The 26,407-nt window shown below is 42.9% G+C and overlaps 1 protein-coding gene across 1 annotated transcript; it reads right to left on the bottom strand.

Annotated features, from left to right (window-relative positions):
• Nucleotides 1–245: 245 nt before the first annotated feature.
• On the bottom strand, nt 246–25,219 carry slx4ip (SLX4 interacting protein). Its single transcript, XM_029521782.1, has 7 exons — nt 25,139–25,219; nt 21,492–21,581; nt 21,023–21,149; nt 10,859–10,936; nt 9,042–9,130; nt 1,851–1,954; nt 246–1,755 (listed from the first exon to the last, which is right to left on the bottom strand). The coding sequence occupies exons 1-7, from the start codon at nt 25,217–25,219 to the stop codon at nt 1,005–1,007; spliced, it is 1,320 nt and encodes a 439-aa protein (XP_029377642.1). The 3' UTR covers nt 246–1,004.
• Nucleotides 25,220–26,407: the final 1,188 nt, after the last annotated feature.

Raw genomic sequence — 26,407 nt, forward strand, 5'->3', positions numbered from 1 at the left:
CCCTCGGCTTCTGCTGGTGGCTCATCGCAGGTTCCACCTACAAACACAGACATCAGCGCTGATTCACCGCTAACATCACAGTCTGGACGCTCAGACGTTAGACGGCTAACAAAAAAAAAACTAAAAATAAATAAATCCTCAGCTTGTTTTCATATTTCCACAAACATTCAGACAGATTTTTTTCCCTGAAGAAAAACACATTTATTTGTATGATTAAAAATGTATTTCCAACAAAAAAAGCACATTTATGTTACCATGCATCATCCTGTAAGTGATTGCATCACGCTCTCTCCAGCTCTGGGCCAACTGAGAGAGATGTGAAAAGCCCGAGTCGAAGGCAGCAGCTCCGCCTTGGTACTGCTCATGCATCTGCACGTATCTGGTAGAAGTTCAATATAAAAGCTGCATAATGGCCTCAATTTTAAATATACATTTCAGCTACTTAGCAACTAAGCATTGAGCAAATTGCCTATGAATGAAATCTAACTATGAGAAGACATATTTGGGAGCAGAGTGATGAAATAAATCTGGAAACAGCAATCAATCAAAGCAGAGCTTCGGCGGGGAAACTGGACAGTTTTCAGACACATAGGAGCCAGTATTTCAGACTGAAAGCCATGACGTACTACACGGCTCCTGCCTGTCTGAAATCCCCAATCTTTAACACAAAACCAAATCTAAACTCCAATTAAAGGTTTTTTACTTTCATTTGCGAGCCTCTCTTGACCACCACTACTTATGGGTGGAGGCAGAGTCTGTTTCAAGTATTTGACAAAGCGTAACTCAAACGCTCGTGTATCAATTGCCATAATGTGTTCAGCGTTTGATGTGTGTGCGAGCTGTCTGTACGGCACATGTAAAAAAGAACAGATACTGTCGTAAAATGTGACATGTACAAATGTAAGTCATCTGAGGAGACTGCATGGGGTAAACACGTAGCCTGACACAATATCATCTCTATCTCTGTGGCGTCAGGCATCTTTACTGCAGCTTCCCTCTCCCCCTCAGGACCTCTTCAGCCGCCGTAATCTAGAGGTTCTGGGCACAATTTCTCTCCCCTCCTCTCCGAGTGCGGATCTGGAACTAATAGAGGAGCCTGAGGATGCAGGGTTGACAGATAGGCCCCTCAGACTTGCGGCCAGCCTGTTTTGGTTTGTCTGTGCCGTGTTATTGCTTGTGAGGGGGAGCCTCTGGGCCCGTTTCCCTGGAGTAAGCAGCTCTACTTCCAGTGTGGTTTTCTTACACTTGGAGACTGGGAAAGCCTTGGACTCAGCCTTGGCTTCGAGTGGAGGAAGGGGCGGCGGAGGAAGAAGGTCATGCTTGGATGTTTGCGTGGAGCACTCGGTGGAGTGAGTTTGCACTGCGGCTGGAGGGCTTCCAAGGCACGTCCCGTTGGCCCGCAGTGGGTGAGGGTCTTCCCCTGCGTTGCTCAGCTTGCACCTCTTGCTCTTGCTGGTCTCCTGGCTGGTTTCTTGTTGCCAGAAACTTACTGAGGCCCCATTTGGGTTAATGATGTCTGGAGGACTCTCCTCAGTCTGCTGCTCCTGGGTCAGGCCACGCTTTGTGGTACTGCCGATCTGGATCACGACTTCAGTTAGAGCACTTGGGATCTCATGGTCCGCCTCTGGGGGGGCATTCTGCTTAGATCTGGGGGCTGTGGGGCTTGATTCAGCTGTCACTTCCCATCTTTGGTCAGTTTGTTGCTCTCCCATACTGGAGCCACACAGCTCTTGCCGGACACTCGCTTGTTTGGCTCTGAAAACGTTAAAGGGAGAAGAGGATATGAACAGATACTTGAGTGTCCTCTCTGACTGGTGGAGCTGGAAAGTTCTGCATTAGATCATACTTACATCTTTTGAAGCACAGTCTTTGTTTTTGTGGAGTTGTTTAAAGCCTCTTGGGTTTCTCCCACTCTGGAAAAATATTCAGATCTGCTTGGTTCACTCGGCTCAGTCTAGAGAGGACAAACAGAATTGGTGTAAACAAAAAATATTATCCCTGGCATCCAGCATAAAGGTTTGAATCCACATCATAAGAAGTTGGATATTGAAAAAAAAAAAAAACATACTGCTGTAAAAATCCTGCTATAATCTATACATTTACAAGTGAAAGTTACATTGATATACATTTAGTCTGTCCTGATTGTCGTGAACTCGAAACAAATGGTGGCCTTACAAAAGTATGATATACTACAAGAAGAATGTTTTTTATAATGCTAAGACGCTTAGTAACTCCCCAGCTGGCACAAAGAATATGCTCCCCACTTACTGTCCAGACCAACCACCTCAAAGGCTTCACAACATAATCACTGACTTTTCATGATGTGATGTCTCTTTCATAGTCACTGCTGTCTCACTCTGCGACGCTTTCAGCCTGAGGCAGAATTACTAAACGGTGAACAAGTTAAAACAGCGACTGAAGGAGACTCAAGATTGAGATGATGCAAATCAGCTAATCAGACAAAGAAAAGAAAAAGAGGTTTAGGGGTGGGAATGAAAAGATGAAAAATAAAGGAAAAAGAGCATCTCAAAGGACCGAGGATAAGACATAAACATGCCGGTGGAAGTAGCCTCGTGGTTCATATACTGCAGCAGCACTTTGAGTTGCAGGTTCACTCGTTCAAATACAAACAGATGGGAAAGATCTGGACAGGAAGAATCCCTCGCGTCACTTGCAACAACCGCCGTTCAGACAACGGTCATTAGGCAAGTTAAGTTTCTCGATACTACGGTGAAATCTTTGCTCCAGATGCACACGATACACTCAAGCTTTTGGAAGAAAAAAAAAAAAAAAACTTAAGAGAAATTTCAACATGCCCACATATTAAAAGGGACCCTCTGAGGCAGAACAAGGAGCGGGCAAAAGATTGGATCTCACCAACGTGTTTCCCTCAACGGACCACTAACGAAGGTTAATCGCACGTCCTGTCCTTGGCTGACTGGGAACAGACTCCGAGTTTATGAGTGAACAAGAGAGGCTGGTGGTAAATTGACCAGAACCTGAATGTAGATGGCCTGCCAATTTATCGTCAATTAATCCTATCAGAAGAATTGCAGAGGCAGTTTCAGAGCAGTTCTGCTTGAGAGGTCGAGCTGCATGCATGGTTTGAAGAATTTGCAGTGCTGCTTGAAAGGAGGAAAAGTGGTGGATTGGAGGATTTAATGCTGATATTTTCATGATGACAACACTTGTACTCTGCCGTTTAGCAGGCATGATGTTTACTAATGCTAGTATTACATGTGTTTGCATGCTAATTGGCCTCAACGCTGACGTCAGGAGCGCAGAAACTCACTCACTCTTGGAGCCGATCCCAGCTCGGACTGGGTGAGGGCGAGGTCACCCTGAACGGGTCACCAGTTCATCACAGGGCCAAGTTCCAGGGAAACCTGTTGTCACGTCATAGTCGTTGAGAAATTAAACGCAAATCTCAAGAGAACACAAAGTTCACTTTACTTCATATTGCAAATGCGATTGCGATATTGAACTTTGCCTTGTTGTGATTAAGATCTTATTTCTACGACACTACTTCACTAAAGTCATTAGGATTCCTGCTGTGACCACTATGCATATGTGTACTAAATTCAATAGCAATCCATCTAATAATATTTGAGATTTTTCAAATTGAATCAAATTGAACTGGATGACACTGACGTCCATAGAGCCATGCTGCTAGCAAGGCCAAAACTCTATGGACTGGTGCAGTGGGAAAATACAACTAGACAGGGAAAATTCGAGGCTGTGGCCACTATGTTTATTTAATATCAGCCATTTTTCAGATCATTACTATTCTATAAACTGGTTGGTAAAATGATCAATGTGTACTCTAAGATGGGGAAAGCCAATGTGGTGAGCCCTGGCATCCACCAGTTGCAGTGAAAAAGAGAGGAAAAAAAAAAATCATTAATATCCTCTTCCACATGTCATGATACCAGTGACAATGTATGACCCAACTCATAAGGAGGAGGAAGTAATCGTCCCAAGCAGCAAGGTCAAGCTGGGGTATTGCGGCTTTCTGCTGGGTGTTGAGACGCAGAAACAGCACTTTGGTCTGTGGTGTGGTGGACGGATAAAGAGGCCAGACTAAGGGAGGGGAGTGAACGGAGAGGCTGGGCAGCAGGGAAGGGGGTGGAGATGACAAGAAACAAGGGACAAGATACTGCAGAATGAATAAGAGAAAGCGTTTAGAGCGGCGCACAACAAAAGAGGAGGTACCCCCCAGAGTCATACTGCCTGACCTCAATGGTCCCTCCAGCATTCCTACAAACGCAAGAATCCTCACACAGGAAGTTCTCCACAGGCTGCCCTTTGTGCAGAGATGGAGTCATGCTCGGGTGTGGGCAGAGGTTCAGTCTTTACTCTCTGTTGTACCCAGAGCTTCAGCTAGCCTTGGATTTGGAAATGGGACAGTGACCCACATAGCAAACTTGCAGTTGCCTACGCACTCTCACACCCACCCCTACAACAACAATTCTGTGAACGGTGTGGGTGCCATCATTTGCATTGTAATGTCTTGAGATGTATTTTTCATCTGTTTAATATGAATAAATGCTGTTTGAAAATGAACTTGAAAGAAAAATCAACAAGAAGCCAATGGGAGGTTCTGTGGGAAAGTTTGGTTCCCTTCTGTTCCTGTCGGCAAAACTTCAAAAGAGTGGGGGAAAAAAAAAAAAGAAAAAAAAAAAAAAGCAGTGAATGGACAGAGGGATGGAAAATTGTAAGCATGGAGAAGGGAAGAGGCTGGATGTGCATTGCTAGTACCAAAAGACACAGAGAAAGAAAGAAACCGAGGGTGCAAAAATTATTATGAGCAGGGCGCAGAGGCCAGGCGTTCTGCGTATAGCGACAGAGAGGATAAAGGAGGGATTGAAGATTGAAGTGGGAAAATCAGAGGTGAACGACATTATGATAATCACAAGCTTTGTGGATAAAACAGAAAGCATTGTGTGAGAATGAGGTAGCCTAATCTTGTACGAAATGATGCAAACTCCAAATAGCTGGAGAAAGTCCCACGAAAAAAGGAGGGAGGGATGGTGGTACATGAGAAAGTCTACCCACCGCCACCACCTCTCCCTCAGCTACGAGGGTTTAACCCCCCCACCGCCAGCCAGTCTGCTCGCCTTCACACAAGGCTGCAAAACACTTCTCATGATGCAACATGTAGAGTAGACCAACAATGCCTTCCCCGGCTGCGGAGCCTCCAAAACAACAAGGCTCCACCACAGGAGCTGCAACAAGACAGCACATCTGGAAGTCAGATTACAGAGATAAGACAAGCTAAACGGCAAGAGGAACAGAGAGAATGAATCATCTGGTTTAAGAGGATACCAGGCCAGAATTTCATAGCTTGCCCCAATTCAGAATGACTCCTGGAAACAACTTCAAAAAGATATCCAACTCCAGGCTCCATAAAACGCCGGGAATGAATGGTTTCTCCTCCGCTACTTAAGATAAGGAAGGAACACAGATATGAAGATTGTGTAGGTTATCTTTTAATGCAGCTGTAGTTGAAAGTAATGCACTCACAGAGCCAAACAGTCCCTGAGCGGTCTAAAGGCAGGATGGCATTGTTTGCTGCCTTCACTATCCTCAGATATACTGCTTAGCAGTGGAGTTTTACCATATCAAGTCTTCAAAACAATAAATGGTAAGGGAAATCGTTCTTCAAATCAAGTTTAATGCTAACGCATTTTTCAGTTTATCCAAAGACCTTTTGGGTGTTTGAAAATGCAATACAACTTTCTGAAGAGACTTTTCTCAACCCATCATGGCTGCTTCGCAAATCTTTAGTTGACCTAAAACATGAAAATTTCCAGAAAGAAAATAAATATGTGCTTGGATTACTCCTGTTACTTATGATTTTATATCTTCAACTAACACGCACAAAATCAGCGAGATGCCATCCCATAATACCCAGTGATTCCCTCATCTGTCACAAAAATATCGATTTATACCACTTGAAAGGCTCGAATCCCTAAGGCTGATCAAGTAGAAAAAAAATGTTGGAATCGTTCTTTCGACTGCAAAGCCTTTTGAACTGCTTTATTATGGCATTGCTTAGTATACAAAACCAAGAAACACCAATCTATTTTACTGTCAGGGCAAAAATACCTCCTGCAGAGATGTTCGTGAAACGAGTCCGCAAATTCCACCCCTCATCCTCCACCCACCCTGCTCCCACTGAGGAAACATGCCCTGTTTGTCTAAGCTCACCACATCTTCCCTGTAACAAAGTCAACAAACATGCATGGGCACATACTCGTCTAAAATAGACGACAGTTCTTGAATGAGGACAAAAGTTTTTTTGGATCCACCCATGTGTAAGGATTAAGACAAGCTGTTTTCACTCAGTTCTTGCAAATGAGTAGAAGCAGCTTGAAACAGGTTGTAGTGAAAGGACGTGGCAGTGTCCTCTAACAGATTATAGCCGTGTATTTGGCCTCGGTGCAGAGGAGATCTGCAGACACACTGGATGCTTGGGAAAGCGCGGCTGCTAGCCGTTGCGAGCTGTGAAGAACAGAGGCGTGCTGAGGTCATGAGTAAACACACAGGCTTGTCCAGAGGGGAGGGGGGGCGACTGGAAACACATCTGCTCTGCCTTTGATCCAAACTTCTGCGGCCCAGCACGCCACTCACCTCAGCTGCCCACTCTGTGCCTGACCAGAAAACAACGGCCACAATACTAAACACAAGCTCTTCCTTCCCATGCTGCCCTCCTCACTGTTGGTGTTGACTCGCAGTAGGAGCAGCTTTTCATAAAGGACATGAATCTTCAAATGTCAAGAGAAAAAGATAACATTTCCTAAGAAATGTCTTTTGTTTGCTTCCCACTGTCTCATGCAAACGTAGCGGCTTAGGCTTTTAACGGATCAAATATCACATTACTTTACTTTACTTTACACTACTTGATATTTTTGATGTGATGATGGTAGACAAGTATCAGCTCTACTACCAGCAACCAGGATTTTGTTTTCCTTTCCTGGCCCTGAAAGGGGCTTCAGTCAGGCAAGACGAGAGGTTATAATACACCTGAGCAGCGCTGTTTGCAGGGTAGATTGAAAGCTACAGCAAGTTTCGGTTGGGAAAGTGGCAAGATCTGCCATGGCTAGCTGAAGAAAGACGTTACAGAGACACCACTGCTGATTTCCACCACTGGAGACAGCTTCTGGCAAATGACGATAAACTCAACCGCATTTCTTTCAGATTGCTTAGCAAAAAGCTGTTAATGCTAGCTCTGGCTTTGTAGCAGCATCCGAACCTTTATAAGAGGGAATAAATCACAAAACATCTACTGTCCACACTGTGGTCTCGACACAAAAATTCAAGTTCCAGAACTAACTTGCTGAAAATCAGTAATAACTGTCATCCTGCACTCTATCATGGAAATGACTAAATCTCACCATCTCCTCTTCTAACTGAACCACAGCTGAAAATATGACTAATAAGGAAACACAGTATACAAGAAACATACAACACACTCCTGTGGGAGTGAGACTCTGGCTTTCACAGGACATAAGGCCAACCATGATGTCACCTTCATTCCCTCACAACATAACCCTATGACCTTATGAGAAGTGCTAATTTGATGAGTCTACATTTCCACTGCGGTTAAGAAGCTTAATTCTAACAACAAAACCGAAACCTCCCTAAAATGCAAGGGAACGTGGCATTTTGTTGGGACCAGCAGACTCGTATTGTCAAGAGTTGTGGGATAAAAGACCCCTTCTTTGACATGAGAGCAACTTTGACAAAGAACTCCCAAAAACTCATTATTTTTAGACAGCAACATTATTATGACTTACATCAGCTGTGACTCACTGTGCACTTTTTTCAATTTGATTTTTGACTTTCTTGGCAACGTTAAAATAGAAAAAGCTCCCTATCTGACAAATTAGAACAGAGCCCGGGATGTAAACAAATAATTGTTTTTGTCATGTGAAAAACTTCAGCCTTGCTGTCTGGTATCTTTCCCTTACAAACCACGCTCGAGGCAGGGTTAGTGAGAGCTCTACCACAAGACTCCCACCCTCCAATTCCCAGTGCTTGTACTGTATGAGCCCAAAGAACCACATCCTGAGGAGAGGAACGCAATCGACAGCAATGCCTCCTTGAACTGGAAAATTGGTTACACAATCTGAACTTTTCACTGACGACTGTGTTGCTCCACTAAAAATATTACAATCGGTGCTTTCATTGGAAGCCAAACTGTGGAGAGTGCAGAGACATTTCAAAGGGAAACAATAGCTAAAACCCCATAGAAAAACAGCGGGTCGCTGATCATGGGATGTGATGGGAGAGATGTCTGTCCTTGATGTGACTGCCAAGGTGAGAGGCTCCACCACTGTTTCCCAGAATGCTCTGGAGAGTTTCGGATCAAATGAGCACTGACCAAAGGGTAGCTGTGTGTAATATGAAAGCACAAAAAAGAACTACAGTAGTAGGTCTTATGACATGAGCAAGAGCAGAACATGATACACAGTAGGGACTCTTACAGGGAAATACCCACTGACCTCAGCTTTATCAGAATCAAGTCACATGATATCTGACTGCAAACAACCACATAAAAACTCCTAATATTTATAACTCGAAGGGTAAAAAGACCTGTTGTATTTCTACTTGAACAGCAAAATATATGCTATGTAATGATGGAGTTCCCATTGAGTATAAGCTCAATGGGAACTCCATCATTACATAGCAAAAACATATTTTTCAAAACAGGTCGAATGTGCTTGAATGTGTGAAACCTCCTCAGCTTAAGTGCTTTGGATATATTTTCTTTCTAATCAAACATTTCTGTCTCACAACATAACAGCTGGAGCAAATTGAGATATTTGGGATCAGAGGGTGACTCTGCAGCTTTGGACCCCACCTCAGTCATCCTCTCTCTTCCCCCTTCACTCACTTGGCGCCCACCCCCTCACATAGAGGATCAGCACAGTGGGAGCACAATTTGGCAACACATCCCTATAATAACACACAGACCCATCCGAGACTTTTTGCCAGGCGACTGGAAGAGGAAATAGAGGAGTATAAACAGCCCTCACCGCGGCCAGGCTCGGGTTTCCATGGTGTGCTGTGGCATCCTCTGAGCAGCTCACACACACAACATATCGCTCAGGAAACACGTGCAGATCTGAAAGGCAAGCAGACAAACAGCACAGACCATGCTAATTAATAACCTGGGCTCACATCTACATATGAATCAAAATCAAACAGATGGAATTGTGGTGGAGGGTTGAATGTACTTTTACAAACACCAAGTATTTACTGTCCTTCAGACCAAGAAAGAAAATGGCAGTTTACAGATAGCTGCTAGTCTTTATGAGTCATGTAAACACCATGAAATATTACAAAATTTTATATTAACTATGGCTCTTGGGAGGAAAGACTTTCATTGGGTTCAAGAGCAAAGACCACTTAGAACAATAAAACAGCAAAATTATTACAATAAAACTAATTGTCCATAAATTTTCCAGATGAAATTCGCTCAACAAAGGATCTCAACTGAACAATCACACTGGCCAGTATCTGACCTGTGGTCTGTGACACGTAAGGCAAACGAATACTTCATCCAGAACCAGATCCAGAAAGTGTTTTATCCTTATTCTCTGTCTTGCATCATTGAACCACTTCAAGAGTCGTGCAGCAGTGATGGCTTTTGTCTATAAAAGCTCATATTCCTCCTTGGTGGCCATTTTTAAATGCAGCGGTTGTGGATCAGCTCTGTGGATTAAGGGTTTATGACCACAGCCAATGGATGCATGTAACCTTCCACACATTGCACTGCCGTATGTACACCTTTTTCAGAGTACGTAATAAAGACTAAGACTTAGGTTGCCTATGGCAGTGGGTGGGTTTGGGTGGTGACTTTTTAAAGAAGAATTCTTGGGCCAAATTTTTCATTCTAACAATTAAAAATACATAAAAAAAAACCTGGAAGAAATAAAATGGTGAAGAAATATACTTTCTAAATCCAAACTTTGAGAGGACAGGCTTTTTGATGTCACACATTCGAACAGCCTCCTTTCATCCACAACACTGAGAATGTGAGGTTTACACTAATTAGATCTCATAATTTAATGGACAGATTTAAGCGCTGAAAGAGATCAACTATTTTAATCTTGTTGAAAAAGCAGCCTTAAGTTAGTCTTTATGGCCCGAGAAGAATTAAAACAGCAGCATTTTTGGTTTGTGGGTGAAATGAAAATAAGACAAATCAGAAATTAGGTTTTTAAAATATGTTTTTGTAAATTGCAGGTTTCTGTATTCTGAATTTGTCATTTTGAAACACCATAAATTTTTCTCTGGCCAACTAGAATTAAAAATCCATTGTATTGCTATTGAACTTCTTACAATGTACAGATAACTGTGGAAAAAATGCACAATGCTTGACCCCAGGACACTGAGTCTAATTTGATGTGTAATGAACCTGCTGAGAGAAACCATCATCTGAGTCTGCAGCAGGTCAGTGCTGCTTAAACATCCAGGCCCCTAGGGAGCAGATATTAACTTTACTGACAGGAAGGGAGCCATGTTGGTCCCATGAAAAGGTGGCCAAGGGTCACAGGCACTAGATGGGCCATGGAGATAGATTCTCACTGCCCTCCAATCTTTCTCTCTCCCGCTCTCAGTAGCCTCTCCAGGGAACCACTTAATGGCTGCCTGTTCTCAACAAGAGCGTGAGCAGGTAGGGACAGGACATAAAAACAAGTGAGGGGGAGAAAAATCAACACACACACCACAGATGACTTGCTCTTTCTGTGGGAAATTTGTTTGGGAATGAGCCATTGAGACGTCTATTTATGATTCATTTGACTGAGAATTGATTCATTGCAAACATGTATATCATGCATATACGTACCCCCATAGTGCTGCTTGACAATACATCGGAGGTTGTAGTGCTGCTTCAGGAAATTGGCAACCAAGTTGAACTTTTCCCCTACACATAAAAAAACAGACAAAGAGAAGAGAAAGACAGGTTTGTAAAAGTACTATGAACCCAACCTGATTTCAAAGGCTACATCAGTGAAACCACAGAAGCCAGTGGTTAAATTTTGGATGGTGCCCAGTGAACTGTTATCTTTCCTTGATAAACAGATAGGAATCTATCAAATTTACCACTGTGATACAAACCGGGCACTGTTGGCATTCAAATCATTTCTTTTGGTCATGCAAATGTTCACACAATGAGATAAAGTGGTTAGTCAAAGGGCACACTCTGCACATATTTGGATCCAGGATAAATCCCTTCATGTGGCTTCCACCAGCAGCACACCACCATGAAACTGCCAAAGCAGATTGACATACTGACAGCTGAATGTTCATTATAAAGCTTTGTCAAGTAAAACACTGTCCGTTCTGTATTAACTGAACTGAACAGTTTGACACAAGCGGAGGAGCTGCGGCCCCAAGCCTTTCCCTTTTTGCCATGGTATGTCAGAGGTGCTGCGCAGAAGTGGCCTGTGGCCTAATCGGGCAGGAATTTGTTGACTAAAACCAAGCGGTCTGGCTAACACACTATCCCGTTGTTCTTTGTAAACAAGACAACAGTGCTGGGAAGCTGACAGAGCCTGTTCAACCTTTTGTCATTTGTTTTTTTAACCTTTTGCTTTTCTTAATGCTGCGATTGTAAAATTACTTTTCACTTAACCACCTCCATATTATTTCTTTTTCCAATTTGCTGCTGTAAGATTACTTTTGGCATGTGAAAACCTCATTAACTGCTAACTGTGGGGATTTTAGCAATTTAGCTTGAATTAAGGGCTTACGTCTTCACTGAGTTGAGAACAACCTGACCTTTTGCACATTCATAAATTCCTAGATAGTGTAAAATCTGCATTGTCATCTATTCTAAATTAAGGCTGTCCTGATTTCTGGGAAGGTGATACTTTAAAAAAAGAGGGGAGGTTTTCAGCCATCAGCAACAGCACTGACACCTGTCAAAGAAAAAACTGGGCTAACCAAACGGTGATTGACTGGGACAAGTATGGTGTGCGTTAAGGTGAAGTGGGGGCTTGTGTGAACATTGCCCCTTTTCTCTTAGCTGATGTCATCTCAGCACCGACTCAAAGTATCTAATTATTGTCTTCAAAAAGGAGCTTTTTTGTGATTCTTGGGATAATGACACACAATTACAGAGACGGTTTGCCATAAAACTGTCACAAGCATACAGTTAAGTTCACTGGTCAGTGATTAATGGCACCATCCCTGTTTTTTTTTTCCCCATCTATGCTTGTGCCTCAAACCTTACGTCAGTGAACCCTTTATCAACGCAGTGCAAAAACCAATGCATGGAGAAACAGATAATTTCATCAACAAATGAATGACTCAAATTAGCCTGTTGACTAAGGATACATCTTCTGTGGCCTTAAAAGCTTTATCCAGTGCAGCTACCTGCTTATTAAAGACAGAATCAAAATATTTGTGGAGCTAATAGTGCCAAACCTTTTCCCAGGCGAAATACCTCTAACACTTTCTAACAGGTTAACTCCTACAGGAATTTGTGTGATCCTCAAAAGCTCTTAAGTACAATTTCAGCCAACCGCAAATTTCACAAGTTGGACAGTTTTGTCAAAAATTGTTCACATATGTCAAAATCTATCACAGCAAAAAGGAAATCACTTGGTTGAACTCTTAAAAGGAGAAAGGTTCTAGCACACGCATCATGAAGAGAAAACGTAATATTATCCGACTTGGCATCAATCCAAAACAAAGCTTGTTTGTCCACGTGTTCATTTTTTAGCAGCTTTTCTAATGTCAGCGACTGTTAGTCCTCCTACTATACAAGCAGGTAATTATTGTGATTGAGATACTCAATCAAAGCATTTGACTAGTTGTACAGGCATAAAAACAGTCTGGCTCCAAGAACCTCAGTCTGGGATTAAGATCCTTGTCTTGCAACAGACAGGCCTGATGAAAGCGTTTAGTGGATGATTAATGAATGACAAAAATCTTTTTACTAATTATTATGTCAAACAACGCCCCAAGTAATGGTATCTACATACGCAACACCTCTTTTTCTGTTGCACCTCATCAAAATCAAAAACAACACTAGTAAAAATCCTAAATCTTTACTTTAACATTTTTGGTGTTTACATGGTCTTGAGTTTATTTTAGTAATCTTAGATGGTGGTGTTTTTCAGATCTCTAATGCACCCACTTTTAATTTTTGGACTTTTGCTCAGCTTTGGAGACTTAAGTTTGAGCTTGTGCATGTGAGACACATGTTGGAAGAAGGTCAGCTGATTGACATGGCCACTCAAACATTCCAGTGTGAAGCGCTAGAAAAGCTCTCCTGAGGTTGTTTGCCTGGAAGTTTAAGATCACTTGCCTGCGGTAGGATGATCAAGAACATAAGAGCAATAACTTTTGTTTGCTCTGCAAAAGACTGATTAAAAATAACTTCTCAAGCAGAATTTCACCAGTCATTTCGAAAATTGGCTTGACCTCGTAAAACTGGTAGCCACTAAATGTTAAACAGCTTAAATTTTAAGATGCTGGTTTGTATTTTATGCACATTGCCTGTGATTAATTGCAAATTAGGTTTATAATAATACAAACATTTAATAATGCTGGATACTGTACTTCATACAAAAGAAGGGAACAATTATATTTTAATAACTAGAAAGGCAGATTACTTCATTAATCCCAGTAGGATTGCATAAACACACCTTTTTGGTAAGTAGAGAAGGTTTGGAGTTAACAAAAGAAGCAGTGGTCATCTATTGTTCATTCTGTATGCCTATATATGATTTTCTCTTTTGGATTCTTTGTCCATTCTGGTTGCAAGAGTGAACCATTTTTAATTGCACATTCAGGGCCTTTCTGTGTTTTTAGAAGCTTTGATTTAGCCTGTTGGACTCTTTAGCCTCATATCTAGCTCTACAACTATTCTCATTGCTTTCCCTGGTGGGTTGAGCTTGCCAATTCCCAGGACAACTTTGATGGGGATGTCTGGATACAGAGTTGGGAACCAGTGCAACACCATGGACTGAGACATCAGCTGTTGCTCCAACTTTATAACGTCCTGCACAGCGCAGAGTTGCTCTTGGCCCTCGGCCCGGGCTCTCTTGTGCTAAGCTTACATCCATGTTTCTTTCTAACAAACAGTTTGCTGGTGCCTCCTCTGGGAATGAGTGGCCCCTTTCTGTGGCAACTGTGGCCCACAATGGTGCAATTCTCAATTCTACAAAGAGACTTTCGGGGGTTTCAATTGTGCTTCCTTCAAGAAAAGATGGTCTAACTTTATTGTTTTGAAAATCAATTCTCAACAATATTATGACAGGTCAAATCAAACAGTATACAGGATAGCATGTCATGTTTTAAGAAATGCGGTAGATAATAATGTAACTGTTTGTATGGATAGACTTCTACAATACCACAGGACAACTGAGGTCTGGTGCCACAGCTAACATACTGTACTTTTGAGACAGACACACGCGCACACACACACACACACACACATATCCATGCCGCTTTCACCACTTCCTGGGAAAACAATGAGAGGAAAGAAAGTCAACAAACCAGAAGGCGTTCAGAGTGATGAGGATTGTAAAATGGAAAAGACAGGGGTAAGAGGTATTCAGACCAGGGTCAAAGGTAAGTCCACATGGAAGGGACTTCATTAACTTCAGTCATATCCTGAGGAGATCATTAAAACAGCCTCTCACAATATGCATTCCTGACAGTTCATACTGTGGTGACTCATACAGGAATACATAAGCATTTCTGCTCTCATACGTGCTCAGACTTGTGCAGGTCATGGTCATGAACAAGCTGGACCACAGACCACATTGCCTTTACTGAGAACCTTGTTACCCTAAGCTTTCTGCAGCAACCTAATTTCACATAAGTAATCTAAATGAGAGATTGGATTTCTTTAACAGGTGTGAAAAGATACAAGTTTAACACAGCTAGATTTTTCCAGGGGAAAATGGATTTCTTGGCACCAACCCTACAGGGATAAATTCTATTATTATATTGGAGAAATCTATCCTTGTATACAAAACAGTTTAATCCAAAGCCTGACTAAACTCTAAACTTCAGTATAAAGGTCTAAATAAGAATGTTTCCACAAAGAACTAAGGAATCTTTTTCAAATTTAGTCTTGTCCACAATAAGGAAAAAATTAGATGCCTTTCAGTCAGTTAGTCCAAATGTTTCCATAAAAAAAAAAAAAAAAAAAACAACTCAGGCTGCAGTATTATATATCCTTATTACACTTAAATTATGCCAGCACTGGTTCAAAAAACATGACAAGAAAATAAGAAGAGAAACCTGATAACCCACCAGCTGCATGTAAACTCAGACTTTAGACTAACCTGGTTACAGCAGTGCATGTAAAGGGGTTCTCCTATTTCCTGTAGTAACCTGACTTCTGTCATTAACCGTGCTTCTGGTGAGCATGTAAGTGTGGTGCACTGTAATGTTGTACTCTATGTCAGGACAACTTCAATTCCCACACAGACCCCTTTATGAACAGGAGTCAAATCAGCAGGACAGTCAGACATCAGCGCCTGAGACTTCTGCTCCTTTGACATCTCTGCTTTGATGTGGACCCCCTCCCTGTCCTGAAGTGCGGGAGGAGAGCTGGGGCTTAAAGCGAGAAAGAGAGAGAGAAAGAGAGAGAGGTGGAGTGGTGAGGAATGAGAGCGCATGAGGAAGTTACCCATATGTGAGTGGGGGCTTTCCTGGAAGGACATCACTCTGTGTGTAACTGTAACTACGGCCGTAAGCAGAGCGCTGTGCCTTATCATCCTGCACAACGTCCACCTGAAACAATATTTGCACATGAGTGTTCAATTTAACATTTGGGTGACCCCTTCATCGCAGTTACAAAATACGCCACAGCATGGTAGCTCAGGCCAACCCATAATGCAGCATGTGACTAAAGTGGTGGGGAGCATTTTGGAGCACAGAACAATTATCAAGGGGGAAAAAACTCTATTTCTCAGAAACTTAGCCTGATGAGAGAAATGCAGTCACAATACAAAATGTCACATTCAATCATCATTATATCTTAATTAGCCCAAGAGGCCACAAATCTCTCAAAATGCTGCCTCTGTTTATATTTAAGAGCATTCACAATGCGGACGATGCAAACTGCTTATTCTGCAGTGAAGTCTTTTGGATAAATATTGTACAGAGCAGTTTGTGGACTGGAGTTATGCACTCTGCTGGCCCTTTAAAACTTAGATCTAGTCTCTTTGTGGGCCGGCTGTCTATGCTTCCTTGATCTTCTGTAAATCTGCTAGCCTGCGTTTATAAATCCAAACAGATGAACAATGGCATACATGCCAATTCTATCCAGGTTTAGTAACCTATGTCTAATAATAACAGGCAGATAAGGTGATGAGGAAAGGGTGGGGGGGGTGACTTAAGTTTGTTATTCTCAAAAGATGCTACACACTGACCTTGTACAAACAAAAGACCTGGAAAACATTAATGTCACACAATTAAACGGCTGCTTTTGTTGCCATCCTAGCCCTTTCCTGACATCACACGGCAAATTTGGCAGTCTGCACTGCCACGACACCTGCCCACAGGAAAAACCATGCCCCTCGTAAGAGCATGTGACAAAAGCCCACTTCTTTTGAAGTGAAGGAAAGAGCTGAGAAAAACAACAATATCCTCAGAAATGTTTCAGTAATTCTTTAAACAAGGCACTCTGGTCAGGCTGAACACTTAGCATGAGTTCAAGAGAGTGTGTGCCGTCTCCCAGACCAGATTGTGGTAAAGGGGAACAGTCACATGAATGTGATCCGTGCTCAGGCTCAGGCTGAGGCCCTAATTATATGGGAACAGAGTGTGGTGTGACAGCTATGGCGGGGATTGCGGTTGTGTCCTAAGAGACTGCAGCTGACCCTGCGGAGAGAGGAGAAGAAGAGAAAGTGAGAAAACATGAAGAGAACAGAGAAGAGCTGACATGGAGGGCACTAGAAAGAGGAGGGGGGAGAGGAAGAGAGGAGATGTGAGGGAGAATGAGCACAAATGTAAAGAGCAAAAAAAGTAAGGGGGTTAAGACTGGAGTCAGACTGTCCTATCTGTTGTTGCTGAGTAAGGCCAGGGCTTACAGCGAGGATTTAAAGAGCCAAAGCAGCACCACAAAGCACCAGGGGGAAGGGGTTTGCCCAGCAGGGGCAAGGGGAGGGAGAGCAAGTGGGGAGAGGGGCAGGCTGGCTGGAACGGCTACTCTGATCAGGATCCATTTCCAGCCTGGGCCTTGGAATTCCTTTGTTCCTGTCACAGGTCTCCATTTCCCACTCGCCTTAATCCCAGCCTGCCTCACGCCCAGTAACACAGAGCAGGGCAGGTAACTCTGCCGCAGGCATGCCTCTCTATTTACAGACCAGTCCCCACATAACAGCCGCTCACATAAATAGTAATAGCTACTGTAGCTCTAAGAAGAAACAAGGTGGGTAATGCAGGTTGTCACCACAAAAATAATTTGTTGTTAACTTTCACAGCAAGACGCTGAAAAGTTGGTGTGCACTGATACGTCCCAAAATTGGCCATCCAACACGCATGTAATGGCTTTTAATGCTTGTGCGCTTGCTAAGTAAAAAGTTCAATTCACATTTTGATTGAATTGTTTCCTCAAATGTTGATAAACAGTTTTAACCTTCAGTGTGCCAGAGAAGCCAAACAGAGCTAAATCTGTGACAGGACAGAGAGAGAATTAACCATCTCCCTTTGGTCTCGACACATCCTCCGCATTCTTCTCTGGGAGGGAGATGGTCATTCGTAAACACATTCTCCAAGAGTAAAGCAATCCAGCAACACTTGTGCTTTTCCCGCAACGGCCGTGGCCAGGCTGCCTTAAGCCCCCTTCATAGGGCTGCCAAGAGGAGTCAGTGGTACACTGTGCAGCACTCGCAAAGCCCTCTCCCACGGCTATTAGTGACCATTCATCTGGGGAGCCTGGGAAAATGCTTCTCCAGCCTGCCGTGGCCATGGGGAAACAGGCTGGCAGGTGTTCCCTCCCTCTAAGCCCTGGCACCTGTGCAGGGAGAGGAAGAAGGAACCAGCTCTGCCATGGGCTAAAATGGAGTCGAGGTACCACTTTGCCAGGGCTCCTCTAGCTTGTTCCACTGGTACGAGGACTCTCACAAACCACGCTAAGCTTCACCCAAGCTCTGTTTCTCATGGAGAGATCAATGTTTCTGTATGAATACCGACAGTAGACATAAGACATCTGGTAATGTGCTTTGCCAGTTTGAAATGGCATGTTAACTAAATCCATGTAAAATGGACCTTCTCAGTTTACACTCTACACATCCACAAAAATATAAAACCCATTATGAATGACCAGATCAGATCAACATCTCCTCCAGTTAAAGCAACACGAGTGCACATTAAAATCAAGACTGCGTATAAATTAGCACTGAAAGTGCACAAGAGCTTAGTAAATGCAAAAAGTATAGTCGTAATATTGAACAAAATACAAAAAACATCAATGTTTCGGGCAGTCTGTACAGTGCGTTCTGCTGTCCACATCTGATATGAGCAGGTCATCTGCAGAGCAATGAGCAACAGGCCTCTCCCAAGCAACTAAGTCTAGCATGTCCACTCTGCTTGACCTGAGCCAAAATATTTGGTGGGAAAAGTTCCCTCTGTTCATCTCTCTCTCTAAAAACATAAATAAATCACATCACTATGAGCTAATCACAAAGTCTCAAGTAGCATGGGCAGAAAAAATTAGAGGAAGCTGTTGGAAGCTGGCCTGGCCAGTTGAGATTTGATGAGACGGGTCGGAGTTATGTTAGCAGAAGATTTGGGATAAGCCGCTCTCTGACATGTTCACTGGGTGCTGTACACACATATATACCCATCACACCATTAGTACATCAATACAAAAACCCATAGAGATAACTCAGATGCAAACACTTGCACTGAAGTACCCTGGAATGTTAAAAGTTGTTGATGGCTCATTTGAAGTGCCAACAGCTGAAGCTATTACGCCGTTCTTACTGCTGTCTGTTGGCGGAAGCCCCTGCGATTTCACACTGGCACCAGCTCAAACACCGCCTCATACAAGACACCCCGTACCCCACCCCCTACCGTCCCACACATAGCACCACCCTCCTTCCACCTATTCTTGGCCTAGACACCAGAAACTTTTCTCTATATGCAGCAAAATGCTCATACACTTGTTCCACCACATACGCACCTCGCCTCAGGATACTCAAGTTTAATTCTGATTTCATATAACAAAGCTGCACACAGAAAAATAGCAGCAAATAGGTGATTTGCTATTGCTGATACGTGCAGAAAGCCGGGTTCCAACCACTTCTTTGGACTGTTTAAAAGTCCTGTGAGGATTAGCAGGTTCGCATTTGACCTCCTTGCAGAACAGATGAACCTAATACTTAAAAGCCACCCTGAGGTTTCCCTACCTTAGCCTATAGTCTGCCCTCCCCTTTTAATGGCTCCTGCCTGCCAGCTCGCTTCTCACAGTCGCAGTCTCCACCTTTACTGCTCTGCTGCCTCCCTCACATGGGACAATGAAAAGACCAAGAATGTCATTACACTCACTTAAGACCTTTAATGGGACTTCAGCACATGAACTGTCTGAGTCTGTTTGAGGCACTATACCTTTTCATGTTTGGGGCGGGGGGGGTTCATCAATATGGTGTGGAGTCATGTTCCACCGGTTACATTCTTTTTGGCAGAGCTGCAAGGAGCTTAATCATTTTTACATGCATATTTCACTGCTGAAACACTGATGTCCCCTTGTTCAGGCAGGGGAGTGAGAGAGTGTGTGTGTGTGTGTGTGTGCCCTCAGTCTGTGATCGCCATCATTAGAGATGTCTGTCTCTCCTCAGTCTGTCATGGGGCATATGCGTCAGGCTTTTCAGTAACCTTACACTGTCAGCCTGTTCACACCTAGCCCAAGGGGAGGATATATCTCACCAACACGCTATCACCCCTTTTGATTCACACTAGCTCTGATGTCTGTGTGCCTCTTTACATGCATGCACGCTTATATTGACTGGATGTTTATTAAGTGTAGGTACCCATGCATCTGCTTTTGAAGAAGAAAAAAAAAAACAAAACATTAATACACCATTTAAGTCGATGAGAGCGTTTAAGTGGAGGGGATTAGCGTGAGAGACAGAGCTGCAGCCATAGGAGAAACTTTATGAGGCCGACTGCCCTGTAATCCCACTCTCACAGTCAGGCCTGCCCTGCTGAGTGGGCCCAGTTTAACTGCCCTTAAGTGCTACCTGTGACAAAGCTTTCTGCTATACAACACGCAGCTGGAGGTACCTTCAAGGCTTACAGTGCTTCAAAGGCATGTGTATGGGTGGTAGGGGGAATATCCTCTTTATTAGAGGAATTCAAAAAAATTTAATAATTGAATGAACTTATTCCCATTGTCATTGGTGCATACTGTATACCTAGTAATGTTGTATATGTAAATGTGTCAGTGTTTTTAGTGTCACACAGTGCAAGTCTATATAAACACAGGTGTGCTTGTACAACATGTGTACTATTTGAATTAATAAATGAATTCAAGACATGTCAAGTTAAACTGTGCAACATAATATACAAAACCTGTATCAGTGCTTTTCATCATCGGTCACACCCTGGGCGTAGATAGTCACCATGTCCCAACTAGTTGTGTTGTCTTTCCTCTCCCACACACTCCCAAAAAAATAGCCTTTTTCGACCAATGCATAACTACATTCGCCTCCTTTTTGCAGAGCTCAGTGGCTCACTTCCACAAACACAGGCATATCTCTGCCCTGACTACTGTGTAAATAAATAATGGTTTTGGATTCATAACCCAAATAAATCATTTGGCATTTTCAGGAGTTGATGACAGACACACCTAAGGAAGACAAAGATGACTTCATTCCTCAGTAATGGGTCAGAGTGAGCTCAAAAATAACAAACTTTAACTTTAACACATCTCACACACAGTTCATAGTGATGTAACACACAACAATTGATTATAAAGCAATTAATTATAAAATGCCTGACTTTGCTGCAGTCTGATAAGGGTCACAAGATGATGTGTTACCTTTCACAAAAAAAGCTGAAGCCGGCGCGAGTTCCTTCTTCTGTTTGAACTGTCTTCTTTTGTGGAAGGACTCTGTGTATTGTTTAACCCTCTGGTCCACGGCATCTTTAACCAGGGCTGCAACCTCCTGCAAAGAGTGAGGACATATTTCATGACAGCAACAAGTTGTTGGACTGCTGAGAAAACTGAAATATTGATTTGACTTTACAAGAAAATATTAATGATGAGCACAGGAAAACCACTGTACATTTCGAAAATGAAAGGCCTGTAAGGCAACCAACTTGACCAGTGTGGAGAGTTGGGAACAGTTTAGCAACAATGAAAGCCCAGAAGAAGAAAAGACAGAAAGCTCAAAGTCATTTCAGATTCCACGCTACTGCTGGCTTCTGAAAAGGCCCAAAGCTATACAGATGCCATATATTCACGCACACACTTATTCACACACACGCCCTTTTGCCTGTGTCTGTACCTCGATGTGGTCCATAGTAAACCAGCTGGCGTCCTCTTGGCCGCCCAGGGGCTGAACGTGGAGATCCACCAGCACAGCAAAGTTCCCACACTGTAACACAAAGAGGAAGGACAGCCACAGGTTGCTGAGGGGCATTGAGCTCAAAGACAACAAAGGAAATCAGAGTGTGGGTGACTGACAGCGAGACAAACCGCAACGACCCCCTATGTCCCCAAACATCACCCCAGGCCTCTCACAGCAAGTCCCCTCCCCTGATTCTCTGTCTAGCCATCTCACTACCAATCTCTTTACAAAACAGTATGGTCCTGTCTGTCTCCTTGCATTTCCCTTCTCTCAGCACAAAAAGTATTTTCCTGTTCTGAAATCTTTGCAATGCAACAACTGCCTCCGGTCACAACAGACTGCACATAAGAGTCTTGATATGTACCATATAAATGAGGATTATGCTGCTTTATACAACCACAGTGATAAAACTTAGATTTACCCTAAATCACTCCTTGTTTCTGCACTCCTGCAACAACAACTTTGGAGTGGTGTAGAAAGCTGAGTAGCTGCAGAGTGGATTCCTGAAGCGCTACATCACGATGTCAATGACAATAAGCTACAAGGGATGGGGAGGCCAAAAATGCTGGGGCTGGTTAAGTTGCTTGTTACATCTTTCTCAGGCTAGCCTGATTATGGTTTACACATGAGTGCAAAAAGCTGCCCGCTGCAGAGAGCAAATAGATATGGGTCTCGTGTTAACTTCGCCCCTCACTGGACAAGGAAGCAATGGATGGACTGAGACCACCCACAATACAACACAGAGAAGCAACCAGTATTGTTCTGAAATGCAGTCGTAATGATACAAAAAGCATTGAACTGAGTGGCACAAAAAAAAAAAAAAAACACAGCCATGTAAAGACAAAAGCAGACTCTGAGATCTGGCTAGCAGTTTAGAAATGAAAAGGCGTACAAACAGAAAGGGTTATTCATTTAGTAATTGGGAATACTTATGCACATTAAAAGCTTCGTTTTGAGCGAGGCCTGTCCCCTGGGCTGAAACATTGCAGACCGAAGGGCTAAATTCTGCAAGGCAGACTTGAGGGATGGTCCAAGGCCTTGCTCTGAGGATGACGCGAGAGAATGAATGAACAGGGTGTCTAGGGGAAGGCCTAATTTTGGACACGGGTCTATACTGAACCACTCAAAAATCTATCCAGTTGCCTCCTCCTCTTCCTTGTAATGAGGAAAGTTAGCTCCCTCCTTAAAGCAGGATACGGCAATGCTTTTATTAACTGTTCACTGGCATTGTAAGGCTACGGGCTGACCGGAGGACTTTTCTATGATAAGACCCTTTCTTATTATTTTACTGTTGATAATTTCTAATTATAAAATATGGCAATGTCAAGTTGCTTCCTTATTTTTATTTTCAGGTCAACTAAAGGAGAGGGTGCCACCATTTGACTCATACCCTCCACTTAAACTTTAAGTGGAGGCTTTAGGCTTCAAGTCTTAAAGCCTAAAGCCTTAACACGTGTGATCTTGTCATCAAGTCTAATGGGAAATTAATGTTATAAGGCTCAACAGTCCATAACATGTGGGAACAGGACAGGAGTACAAAAGTCCAAATATCAAGTTTTGATAACAAAAAAAATGTGAATTTGATAAAGGTGATTATTTTCTGTGCTAAACTCAGTAGCATTCTGCTCAGTAGCATTATTTTAAAGACTTTCGAACATAAAAAACAAAAACAAACATTTGAAAATTCAAAAGTGAACCAGAACAAAGTCCTCTTTTATGCAGCAGCTCCATGTTTATAAAGCATGTGCATGTTGCCTGTCAGTACCAGCTCATCCTTATGGATCAGTATTCTCTCCATCCTCTTGCCCTTTGTCTCGTTTCAGTCCACGGATGACTGGTGGTCTCAGCTGACTGCCTCCAACAATTACCAGTGTGTGGGAAAGCCTAGCAACAGAGGGTCAAGACCTTGTCAATCCAAGCAGGGACAGACTAAGAGACAAGCCCCATGGTGGTTTCTTGGGGTTGGACTTGACACATGCTGTATGTGTTTTGCTATGCTGATTTGAGTTTTTGATTCATGACATCTGAGAGTGGCTTCACAGATCCATATAGGAGTTCTACTACTACATATGAGCTACACAGATATTATGACATTTTCAGGTTTTGTCAATTGTGTCACTTCCTTAGTGAATGTGACATCATTGGTGGTATGAAACGAGACTGCAAGATCACAAGAAGACGCAAGGGCCAACAAAATAAATTTGCTAATGCAGCAACACATAGCTTATTTGATCAATATCTTGGAACAAATGAGGCAGTATGAGGTTCAGAGTGCAGTCCTTAAGGAGAGGCTCAGCAGGGTGGCTCTCCTAAAGCGGTTTCTGAGGTTCTGGTTGAGGTGGTTTTGGGCTGAAAGCCAGACATGTAGCGAAACTAAGACTAACTTTCTTTTATCACATTAGAGCTGCCGACATGGCCGGGAACTGAACATAAACGACAAACACAGGTATGCCCCAAAAACAACATGTGATGTCTTAAGCTTCCCAAGAACTGGAATTTTGTAAGGAATGCAAAGTAATGGAATCACACTCATGAGAAAGCAATTCATTTCCCCAGACCGTCCCCAAACGGTGCAAATTTCCCTCTCAAGGGTCAATCCTTAAGTCCAGGCTTTGTTTTTTAGATACAGCAACCAGAGCTTCAACAAAAGACATATGTGCTGAGTGCGACAGACGAAACAAAAAAGAAGCACAGTCTAAATTTACACAAAGGCTCTGATCACAATCACATCATGTGGTCTAAATTCGTCAACTCAAAGCACAAAGAGTGACCAGTGGATCTCTAAGCTGAACTCTGCCATGAACTATGACCTCCATGGACCTGCCCCCCCTTTATAGCCCAGCTATGGTTCCTCTTTAGAGAGCTCTTTGCAAGCCGCCTATTACCTTGTAACTGGCCACAAGACCCTGTCTTCCTCAAGAAGAGTAATCCTAAAGGTTACCTAAAAATCCAGTGTGCTTACTGAAACTGTCCTATTTTGTGTACCTTGCTTTGTCACATTTAAGGCTCTCAGAAACTGTCGCTGTTATTTGAAAGAAAAGTTTGATAATAGGCCAAGTTCTAGAGGAAGTTATTCTTTTCATGCATACTATAAGCAGGCCAGCTCTCTTTTGTTCTCAGCCTTGCACGGGGCTTTTAGTGTTATGAACAGAAGCTGAAGGCTGAATGAGAGGGAGCAAGGAGTGCTACTTAATACCAAATCCTTTATTGTGCCACACTAAATGAATGGGACTGAGTCTTCCTGCAGGCTAAGCTCAACTTCGCTATCCTAATTCTCTCAATTGCCATTCTGATCACTACGGCCTGCAGTTGAAAAAAAAAAAGGGGGGGGGGGGTTAACATCAACAATAAAATTGGAAACATTTGAGACGAAGATTGTCTAGATTCCAGAGCACAACATAGTAAAAATCCTCTACATATACTTTATATTCCCTGTCTGTAAATAAACAAGTCCTGACTCAAACTCGCTGTTAGTTCTTTTCCCCTCTCTGGTCTTCAGAGCTCTGGTCTATGTCATTCTCAGTTCCCAAAACACTCTCTACCTTCCCTTATCGCTCTCCCAGACTGGCTCTCTATCCTCCCGCCTGTGCTGCACCAAGTTGGGCACAGGGCCCAAACTCTATGAGGAGCTTCACTCGCCTCCCCACTTCGCTGCCCTTTGCCATTGCTATCGCGCCGTATAAGAACCAGACCTTCTTGGACTGCACTTAGCTCAGAGGCTAACACTAACCAGCCACAGATGTTTACATTGGGAGAGAAGGGGCAGCAGATGCGGTCTCACTCAATAAAACTTGCATCTCTCCCACTCTCCTTTTGTCTCTCTCTTTTGCCTTTTCTTTTTTTTGACTTTCCCTTTTTTTCTGCAAGTCTTCAAAGAACCCAGGGGAGCTCTTCGAACTCTGGGTGTGACAGCCTTGTTCTCAAGCTTTATTTGCCTCATTCCCTGCTCTCTCTGGGCTGTGAATCACCTGGGTTTCCCCTTTTCTTAAAAAAAAAAAAAGGAAAAACAAGAAACACATTTCTCTTTTCCAATATTTCAAATGGTCAGATACTGAGAAGGGAAGCTTGACACTTGATTATTACTGAGTTGAATGTTATTGACTGTTATGTTATTTACTGTGCATGAGTGCTTTGTGTGCAAAGCTCCCTTCATTCAGGTGAATGTTAGCACACCTGAGTCTTCTTTATTTGATGATAAAAAAAAAGAGACACAACCCAGGAGAGGAATTCCAGCAGCAAGAACAGACAGGAATATCTCCAGGTAACACATGGCAAACAAAAGTCAGGCAGACAGATCCTTGAGAAACTGGTAGACAGATAGAAGAGGAGTGCTTGCATTGATTAGGAAATCTTAATTCTGTATGGCAATAAATATGAAAGGTCGCATATCTTCTTTCTTTCTTTTTTTTTTACTGCTGTCATACTCTGAAAGATTCTGCAAGTTGGAAAAGTGTCAAAGTGTTTCTAATCAAGCAGCAGTGATTTTGTACAGAAGCATGATGTGTGGTCTGATATGAGCTCATCTACAGAGTGACAACAACACTAAACAGCACATAAACTCATGACATTAAACTGCTCTGTGATACCTCAAAAACATTATATTCTTAAAAAACACTTTAGTGCCTCCCTCAACATACTGCATTATTTGGTTAGAAAGTCAGCAGTGCATGTTGCTAATAGAATGCAGATTCTGAGGGTCTGCAGCGGTAATGTCTTGGCAAAAAGCAAGAGCTTCAGTGGATGAGTGTTTTAGCCTGTAGGGCATTTTCAGGAGGTCTGAGTAGCGGCAGGTCACTATACAGTCTAAGCCTATTTAAGAGGGAGCATACCAGCACCTCCTGCAGTTTCTCCTC

The sequence above is a fragment of the Echeneis naucrates genome, chromosome 15 (genome assembly GCF_900963305.1).
Source record: "Echeneis naucrates chromosome 15, fEcheNa1.1, whole genome shotgun sequence".
Lineage (NCBI taxonomy): Eukaryota > Metazoa > Chordata > Actinopteri > Carangiformes > Echeneidae > Echeneis > Echeneis naucrates.

Coding starts and splice junctions, on each gene's coding strand:
- slx4ip (XM_029521782.1), bottom strand. CDS start 25,219: ATGGCAAAGGGCAGCGAAGTGGGGAGGCGAGTGAAGCTCCTCATAGAG. Junction 9,131..10,858: donor TGTCAAGCAGCACTATGGGG/GTACGTATATGC, acceptor CTTGCCTTTCAG/ATCTGCACGTGTTTCCTGAG. Junction 1,756..1,850: donor AAGACTGTGCTTCAAAAGAT/GTAAGTATGATC, acceptor TAACGTTTTCAG/AGCCAAACAAGCGAGTGTCC.